At 40.9% G+C, this 10042-nt stretch overlaps 1 protein-coding gene across 1 annotated transcript in view; it reads right to left on the bottom strand.

The window, feature by feature from the left end:
* Nucleotides 1–6538: 6538 nt before the first annotated feature.
* The window catches only part of SPTLC2 (serine palmitoyltransferase long chain base subunit 2), a 72013-nt gene continuing 68509 nt past the window's right edge, over nucleotides 6539–10042 (bottom strand). The window contains exon 12 of the mRNA XM_026849695.1: nucleotides 6539–7251. Within this exon, the coding sequence (XP_026705496.1) occupies nucleotides 7132–7251 (120 nt within the window). The 3' untranslated portion in view covers nucleotides 6539–7131. The remainder of the gene's footprint in view (nucleotides 7252–10042) is intronic.

Genomic DNA, 10042 nt, shown 5'->3' with positions numbered 1-10042 from the left:
AGCGGGGGCTCCGCCGCCCCGGGGGAAGGCTTCCATGCGCGGAGGCGGCCCCCTCCCCTTCTCCGAGCGCCGGGGCCAGCCCCCACGGGAGCCGGCCCCTGGCAGGCAGAAGCGGGGCTCCGGGCTCCGTGGTGAAAGCTCGGGCTGTTCCCGAGCAGCGGGAGGAAGTTTCCATCACTCAGATTTAAGTCTTTACTCTTTGATCTGCTCTCCCCTGTGCCGGCAGCATCTTTTGTAGCCCCCAAAGCCCGTTAAGGATGCCGGTGTGGCTGATTGCTTCAGGCCTAGAGAGCATCTTTTCCAGGATCTCCACAGGCATCCATGAGTCTGTGAAGGAAACTACCAGGAAAATGATGATGAATTACTAGGCAAAGACACTGAAAAGAGGTTTTGCACCACGCTCAGGAAAAGCGCTAGTGCAGGCATAGACCCCAGAAAGTGACACCAAGCAGGGAAAAATGAAGTTCAACATTTCTACAGCAGCCTAAACACAACCCTGCACCTCACCTGGGCCCATTTGTGCACCCACAGCTGAAAACAGGACCTGCACCTTCTTTTCAAATACTGACATCTGCTTTGTGTAAACTTGGGGCCGAGATGAATGGAAGGAAATGTTTAAAACAAGGCACAGACTGCAAGACAGATGTGAGGTCAAGAATCCCGTGTGAGATGGATCAAGAAGCCCTTTCAAACATCTCATTAGCAGCAGGGCAGCACACAGCAGCCCGACACTCTACCAGCACCCAAGGGTAGCAGACTAACATGGGAGCAGAGCCAGCTTTAGCTAGCACAGAGCTCCGGTGGGCACCTGCAGGAGTGCTGCAGTAACCTCTGACGACCTGTCCCTCCACAGCAGGAGCAGCTGCTCTCGCCTGTGCATCACAGCTGTTGCTGTACGATAGACCCGACACCGATAAGAGCTAAGCATCCATCTCACAGGCAAGAGCTTCCTGGCTATGAGTCCAAGGCCAGTGGGGGATACTGATCTATCAGAGACTCACTCAAAGAGGCTGTGGTTTTATCCTGCCATTCCAGTATGAAACTTGTGTTGGGTGGATTTTTTTGGGGAAAGGGGTTTGGTCTCCCTAACAGGGAAAAAGCCTCATTAGCATTAAGGGAAAAAAAATAATCACAATATAGATTTTTTTTAAAGTCTTTATTATGCAGAACATAGAATATATTTGAATGGATTTTTCTCCCAAGCAGTTTTTTCTCCAGTGTGGTGTTTCGGTTGTTTTTTGTTTTTTTGTTTTTTTTTTTTTTAACATGCATTGTTACCTTTTTAAAGCCAATGTACCATCTTTTTATCTTTTCCCTGCCCACAAAGCATACAACTTCATGTTAATCCCGAGTGTAAAAAAAATTAGACATCTGGCATAAAATATTTTGGGGAGAGCCCATTTAAAAATTTTATCTAAAATGTCTTATCTACAAAAAAATTCAATATATATGTACATTATAGCAACATAGAGGCATAAGAATACAGTGCAATTTAAGACAAAGTGCTGTGACTTGGTAATTCTGCCCAGGGCTTGTGGAAATGTGGGCCACCATTGGCTTTGGGGCTGCTAGCCTAAAGCCTCAGGCTCCAAAGTTCCTCTGATCTCTCTCAAACTGGTCTGCAATTAATAATATTGGAAGGTTGGAGATGCATTTAGCTTAATATACCATTAGGGGGTAGCAGAAATACTGTCTGAGCAAGATGAGATTTGGGGGGAAAAAAAGCAGCACTTTACAGCCATCAAATGGTTTGGTGCATGTTTCACTTTGCCATGGGTATTTCTGGAACTGCACAAACCCTGGCATATTCAGGTGAGACATGTTCACCTACTGTTGAGGAAATTTATTTGCTACCTGCCACTGCTTCTGAAGTCCCTGACCCTCTCACTGATTCTCCCGCTTTCAGCAGTCCAGGGACAAGTTACCCATGCTTGCTACACAGGAACATCAGGGCAGAGAGCTGCACTATTTTTGGCCTTCACAGACACCTCTTCTGCTTCTTAAACAGCTGCTAGCCAGGGTCAAACACAAACTGAGCTGAACTTCTCCCTCCCAAGAAAACAGCAGTACATATTGCTTAAGAGCACATAGTATTCTTCCATGGGTTAAAATTCACTGCATTCTTCAAAGTCAGTTTTAATTTCAAGTCTTCATACCAACAGTCACAGTTTAAGGCCTTCAACACACACTACAGTCATCTCCTTCACCCATCCCCTTCTGGGGATGTAAACACAACAGCTCCAATGTCTGCACCAAATGCTTCTCTCTTTAGTGGAAGATAACGAAAAATACTTCACACAAATACTTCACGGTTGTGCTCTAACTTCATGCCCAAATCCTTGAACAGGTGAACAACTGCAAGGCTGGGGATTTTTACAAGACTACAAGACACCACAATATCTGAGCTGGGTTGATTTTTTTTTTTCTTCTCCTTTCTTTTAAAACCATGTTCAAGTTACACAGGTTGAATGACAGGTGCTTTTCCCAAACAGCGGTCCCATGCCACCTGGATGTCAGGTCCAGCACCAAAGTCAGGGATGCACTTGCTGAGGGGTCATCCCAGGCACTCCTAGATAGCTCCATGCTTCACTAGTGTCAACAGACCAGACCACAGATACCTCAGATCTCTGTGCAGAAGGTGCCAACCACACAGATCCCAGCATGCTTGAGACTTTTACAGGATGATTAAAAATAATATATACTGTATATATTTTGATTGAACACTGTATATTGGGATAAATCTCTACAAGTTTCCTTCTTTGTGATGTAGTAACAGAACTCATGCATAGTGTTCCAGATTCAGTGCTGCAAGGTGTTCTCTTCAATGAAATGGAAAGCTCATGCTCACAGCTTTCCTCCAACCTTTCCTGTGAGCTGCCTGAATGGGTAACATGGCTCCTGGATGAGCAAACAGCTATAAGCCAAATACTTTTCAGAGAAAAAGAAATTAGAATTTGCACAGGAGAGGAAGTATTTACTTGGTATGGAAAAGTTTTAGAGGAGCATCCCTTTGGGCTCTGAAAGCTGCATTCCTGTCTTAGGGATGCTTGTTCAAGTACACATGTACAGCTGAGAATAAAGTGATGGCTGACTGCCCCTTTTCTCCATCTCTGTTATATCACTCCTTCATCCAATGCAGCACAGGGCTGGGTTACTGATTTCACGGGCACACTTCCCATTCCTGCTCTGTGTGAAGGTGCAGCTCTGTCAGTGGGTACCAGTTCTGCATTCTTACAAGGGAAAAGCAAGAGAAGGATGGATGATGCAATTCCTTCACTGAATGACTTCATCACGGTAAGATGTTCAGTCAATTCACTCCTGACTCTGCCTAAAGCAGAAGCATGCTACACCAGTAACCCAAGAAGCAGAATAGCTCTTTAAGGATGCTACTTAGAAGGGAAAAAATACAGAAACTAAACAAAGAGTTAAATATACTATATACACAAACACTATACAAAAGTTTGTGTCTTGCATTAAAAAAAAAAGCAAGCCCTGAATATTTTGACACAAAAAACCTTGGGTTTCTTCTCTGCCAAAGAACTAAAGAAAGATTATGAATCAGGCTCCTTAAGACAAAGGTCTACTTGGGAAGGCCAGTTTCTAACAAGAAGCAGATCTCTCACTCTTTACTGATGCTCAGTAATAGGAGCTTCTCAATTTTCTTAAAAGAATATGGCCATCAACCTTGAAAATTATAATGGTTCTTCACAGAACAGGGGCAAAAATCTTGCTTGCTAAGCTCTTCAGAGAGCTACTAGGAAGGTAAGTATTGTCTATTTGTAAGTTTAGCCAAGGTACAGCACTGGGCAAAATCCTTTGTTCTAAAGCAGCCTTCATTTTCTTTTGTATTTTACATCTCTTAAGAAATACCAGGAGTCATTTTCAATTAGACTGTCTCAGAAAAGTTGGCAGGGACTGTAGTCTATTTCTTAAGCAGCTTTTCTCCCTTTGTGATCTCTAAAGATTGGTTCTTTCATTCACTTCTACTGCCTGGACAAAAAGGAGACATGTATCTGGTCAGTACAAAAGTATCAAAGCAGCAATCTACCCTACATACTGTGACAGCACACGTGCAGTAGGTTTGCCTAGTACAAACCAGTAGTGGTCTGCTGCTCCTTAGGCTGTGGGAGCAGACTCTTTCAGCAGATGTGACAAGATTTTCCTGCCTTTCATGCTCAGTGAGTTACTGACTTAGAAGTATGAAATCCTGGACTTGTAATTTCTTACTTTTTCAGAAACAGTTTCAACAGGTACCAGACTTTGGCAAAACAGGTTCCCTTGAATAAAAGGCTTCGGGGGTGGGGGGGAAGTTGCTTCCCAAGAAGGATACAGCAGGACTGAAATGTAACCAAGCAGCTTGCAAATGCTACTGAATGCCTGAATGATTTTTGAAATGTCTTTGCAACCCAGAATTCAAAGTCATATGTAGACAGCGTGACATAGCAGAAAAATATTAAATGGCAGAAGTTTAGCATGAATGCTATTTCCTCAGCAAGTGCAACTGGAATCCCAATGGGGACCAGTAATTTTCAAACACAATTTCAGAAGTGTTGTGAAGGAGTTATCTGAATTACTGAGATTTATCCAGATGTTTTTATCCCTTCTAAAGACAAGCTGCCCTAAAAGTGAATCCCAGACACAAGATTAAGACTTGAGACTTATAGAATCTACCATAACCCACTTCTAACTTAATACATCAGTTTTCAAACTGACTTGACCACACAGCAGAAACAAGCACACTACATCCGGGAATGCTCAAAACTGTTCCCTACTGACCTGTGCCTATGCTTTCAAGTTGGTTGGTTTTGTCTGATCTTAAATCAGTCAATGATCAAGTCAACAGGACTAAGGCTGGAGTCAGGGCTTCCTGCACTAACTTCCGATTGTTCCCTACTACAATTCAGAAAGAAAAAAAACAAAAAAAAAGCAGTAATTCTTTGAGGTAAAACTTCTTGAAGTCAGAAATCAGGTCATCTGCTGGAATGTTAGAGCTAGTCCTGGGCAGAATACAGGCAAGAAAGTAAGATCATGTAATTACAATTTACTCTGTGGCTGAACAAATTAGACTACTCCATAGCTAGCAAAGTTCCACATACGGGTGGACTTTGTGGTCTGTGCACACGCTTTGCTCCAGAAGGCAGGCAAATCAACATTAGTGGACTAAGAAACAGTTATCTGGACCTATTTTGAAACAGTCAATTTTAGTTCTTCTCATCTAATTTAATTTCTGAAATGCAATGGTAAAAACCTGAACCAGTGTTTTGAAGTTCTGCTACGTTAAAATGGAACATGATCTATAAACACACAGAGACAGATGTTCTATAAACTAGAAGCTAATTCTGCTTTAAACCACCAGTTGTATTTGCAGAACTTCTGGTTCTAGTGACCAAAGTGCTCCTTCCCTATTAGTTGCAGAGCGAACATAAAAGAACTTAATTTTTTTTTTTTCAGCACCAGGCAAATAGATTTGAGCTAAAGCACTCTGCTTTAGCATTACTATGAAGGATCTGTTTAAAAAGTTGTCACCTGCAGAAAGCATCATGCTAACCCAACTGACACTACGTTAAAGTTTCACTGTCTTTGCAAAAAACCTGTATATCCAAGGTATAAAATACAAAAACAAACTTATACCACAACTGACTCCTGTTATAAAATTTTTGGTACCTCTTCAATGATCAATTTTGTTAGCTGAAAGAATTCAAGATGCAATGACTAAGTAGCAGATCATCTCTAAGGTGTGCTTAGAGCAAAGGTGTCTATTTTAAACTTTGATCAGAGTAAGACAGCATGGAACATGCAAATAAAGATTTCAAACAACTTGCTCAGTGAATATTAATTTGATCTCATGGTAACAGAAATGAAAAGAATTAACTAAATACAATTGTGAGGACATTCTCTCTTCAGGGAAAGCCTACACAGCTGCCAACTGAGACTTTGTTGGCTAGCTGAAATGTATAATACAAGATACAAGCTGTCTATGCTCTTTGTACAAAAGCCTTGCATAACAAGGCCAATGAAGAACACCTCATATATGACAAGAAACAGTGAATTAGCATGACAAAAGGCAGCAATCAGTCTTTCACAGGTCTGCAGGAAATAAACAGTGATCCATGGTATAGGCCTGCTTATTGAGGGGTTCTGGTTATAATAAGCACAAGGCCTGCTATGGTTTACTTAATCCCAAAAGCCCCGTTCTCGAATTTAGCAGTGACTTGTTCATGGTTTTATGATAGCTCTAAAGCAAGAGAAGTTAACCTGAAGGTGAGAAAGCAACATACACTAAAGCCACTTTTTTTTTTTTTTTTAAGCAGAAGTATGTCAGAAGGAAGACAACATAGTCCATTTAAAAAAAAAACCAAATTAACAAAAAACCAAAACCCCTCTCCATCACTTACCCTGTATCAAGAGGACAATTAGTGTCAAAACCAGGAGACAATCTGGTATCCATACTGGGAAGGAAAAGAGGCTAGAGTCGCAGAAGTCCTTCTGCCTGTGGCTTACAAAACTAAATAATGTTTGGGAACAATGGTCCTGTCAGTGACATGTCAACAACACATTTATTTTAAAAAGGCTAAATTCAAGTTTTAAACACAAGTAACTGCAAAAGAAAAAAAACCCCAAAACTTTGGTTGATTATCTATCTTGTTAAATATGTCAAAGTTAGCAATCAACAGTTTCTCTAGGAAGTCTCCAAGAACAGACAGGTCAGCTCACTCCTTACTGTGAAGGTCAGATACCTAGCAGTGACACTGGAAATGCTGCCATGCCAGCATCACACATGCTCACATCATTTCAGCCAGCATTTGGGAAGCTAATAGTGCACACAAAGTCTGAGCTGATCAGCCACAGCCAACTCGGGTTGCTGTGAACTCATTGAGACAAATAAATTAAAAAAGCAACAAGGAAAAAAATAAAGCCAAGCACCTCTAGGGCCAGACCCCGAAGACACAGGAATCAAAGCTTTTTCTCCTCTCCCTATTTACAAAATGCCATTTAGAGCAACTTCAGTATTGTGAGGAAATGTCTTTTATGCAAAGCAGTCATAAGTGTGCTGTTCATGGACGCTGCGGCCTGCGTGCCACCAAGTGTCCCATGGGGTGTGTCCCTCCCACCAAGGCACATGGAGGGAGTTCAGTCTTCTGTTTCTTCATATGTTGTCTCATCAAATGGCCGGTCCAAGAGAGGTACCAATCGGTGACGGGAATATTTCAGTTGCAAAAGATCCCCAACTTCATTGATTTCTTTTAAAGCCTGAAAAGACACACATGCAAGCAAGTTATCAGCACATCTTCCTTTTTGCATGCCTGCAGACTACTCTGACAGCCATTTTACTTGAGATTTTACTGTGCTAGAAGTCTGTAGCTTCAGAGGTGCATAGGATCTGGTTTTGATTTTAGCATTTAGAAGTCTCAAGACCAAGTCAGCAACACTGGTCACTTAACCAAGAGTGACTCTGCACCCACCTGACTACTTTCCTTCCAAGGCAGGATCATAATATCCAGCAGTACTAACTCAAATTTCACAATAATCCCAAAAAAAGCCATGACTATTCATAGACAGAAAAACCAAGAACAGTGTTCTTGGAGGTAATAAAGCTAAAGCAGAAAAAAATATGTGCATGGAGGTTTGACTCCTCTTTATGTATCATTCAGTATGAAAATGTGTTAGTATACCAACTCTGACCTACTGTATTTTTTAAATTGCAGGATAATGACAGGCAAACTGCAATATTGTACTAACAAATTCTATTAATGCATTTGTTATATTTAAATTTATTAATTTGCATTGTCCATATATTACTAGAGATGAAAGCTCTGTATTGTAAACAACATTGCATGGGAGATTTTTGCCAGCCACTCCAAGGAATTAAAAAAAGTTATTCTGGGTACAATCCCAAGCATTTTCTCCCTAGAAAGCAAGTCCCACTGACTGAGGTTGCCACAAAGGCAACACTGAGGCAACTGATGGCCTAAAACACTCTTAGCCAGCCCACAAAAGCTTTCACTGTTTTGACCTGAGTGCAAATGTTATGAAGTTTACCAGAGATCAAACATCTGCTAGCATAAGAAATGAGGAAAGTCCCAGCTCAGTTAATCATACTTTCTTTATGTTGCAATCTCTTTGATAAGATACTGGTTCACAACAGGGTTTGTTAAATGCCAAACCCTAAACTTTAATTAATTTCTCTACAGAACACTCCTGGAGCAAGGTACAAAATTAACAGTTGCTGCAGAGAAATCTGTAACCGTATGTGATGCTCATTATCTTATATAGGCAAGTGACGAATAAGTTCAGAAGATTTCCAAATTCAATGTGATTTTTGAACTCAAAGGCTGGCATTCCGCACTCCCTTGAACTATAAACTTAATCAAATAGGTACACTCAGCATTCCTTCAGAATGCCACTTATTCAACATTAATGCTCCAATTTTAACATGTTCTGGATCAAATGCCTGTCTCTTGAGACTAGCTGACAGACGGAGGTTAATATCCCTACATGTTTTTCCTTCCTGGATAGATAGTTCAAGTTTTTGGTTTTTTAAACAATGGTCCCTCATGCATGTTATATCTGGCAGCACAAACCTCTCCACTCTAAAATCTGGGGGAATGACAAAGCCAGAAGTTGGACCTCGGTAAAAACAAAACAAAAAAAACTGTGGGCACAGTTTGCCAGAGCTTTAAGTAAAGAACCCATATGGAAACAATTTAAGGTTGAATTTCTGTTGAAAGAGTCTGTTAACTGTTATTCTTGAATGCAGATTTAGGATTTTATTAATTTAAAACAAAAAGGACCATGTGACCAGTAAAGACTACAAAGGAAATGGCATTGGTGAACTCTGACTTCAGGAGAGTGTAATATATTTTCATCACTAAAAAGAAAGCACCAGCCCACAGGGATGCAGGTTATGAGGGACTTCACTCTGATCCTGAGCCAAATATTTTCAGGCAAGGAAGTTCTATTTACGTAAAACAGTTAAAATTGTAACTGAGAACTGTTCCCCATCATGTGGGTTTATTTAGTAAGAACAAGAGAGCATTACAAATATCAGCATTTACAAGACAAGCTTCTCTTACCCATGCTCCAAACCTGGATAAACTCTGTTTAGAAAAAATGCTCTAACAGCCCTAGTTTGCATCCATGCAGCACACACAGATGGGCTCTTAAGTTCTCCTCTCTGTTACTGACTTGAAGAAGCTCTCTGCCAGCTCTCTCCAAGTCTATTCATTTCAGTTTTTTCTTCTCCTGGATACTGTTGCCACAGTTGAGCAGGGGAATCAGATCTGAGGGCTGCCTTAAAGATTAGCTGCCTGAAATCAATCCCCTTTCACTGCATCACAAGAAAACACAACACAAAGTCACTGACACAAAGGCTTGCTCCTTATTAACTCCTCTTGCCAGTGTTCTGGGTTCAGAGCATGCAGCTGTTTTAAACCTTGAAGTGGATTACACTAACTTGGAACAAAGCCTCCACATACTGAGCTAAATCAGGATTTCTTCATTCACTTCAAAATTCACACCTCATTTTGTCCCAGATTAATTTTCTTAGGCAGACAAGCCCTTATATATTAAACAAGCATTTCCTTGATTTTGAGCATTCAGCACCTACATATGTACTCTAGAAATGAGTCTTTAGAGTTAAATTCACAAAACTTGAAACATTTTCTGGAAAACTGAAAGACTTGTAAGTGAATTGACAGGAAAAGAGCTTTTTTTTTTTTAGCAGAGTAATAAAAGTTACAGATTGGTTTTGGAAGAGAGCAAATATAGTACTTATATAGACCCTGCAAAAGCAGCTTGTTATGGTAAAAACTCCAGCTAGTCACTAAGAGAGAAGACCAAGAATCCAATCAACAGCAAGGCTTCACGATTGCTCAGGTAGTGTCAGCACATTGAATTTGCATGGTTTCAGTTGTAGCTCAGTTTGCAGCAATATGATTTGAGACTTCAGTTTTCTTTCTTTCCCCTCCTTCCATCTCCTTCCCAATGCGACCCTCTATGTCCACCTGGCCAGAAGTTACTGCTTCTCCATTCATGTCAATGT

This window comes from Athene cunicularia (genome assembly GCF_003259725.1).
Source record: "Athene cunicularia isolate RWA chromosome 5 unlocalized genomic scaffold, athCun1 chr5_part1, whole genome shotgun sequence".
In the NCBI taxonomy this organism is placed as follows: Eukaryota; Metazoa; Chordata; class Aves; order Strigiformes; family Strigidae; genus Athene; species Athene cunicularia.
The sequence above is the reverse complement of the archived record's forward strand: the minus strand, read 5'-3'. Positions and strand labels throughout refer to the sequence as shown.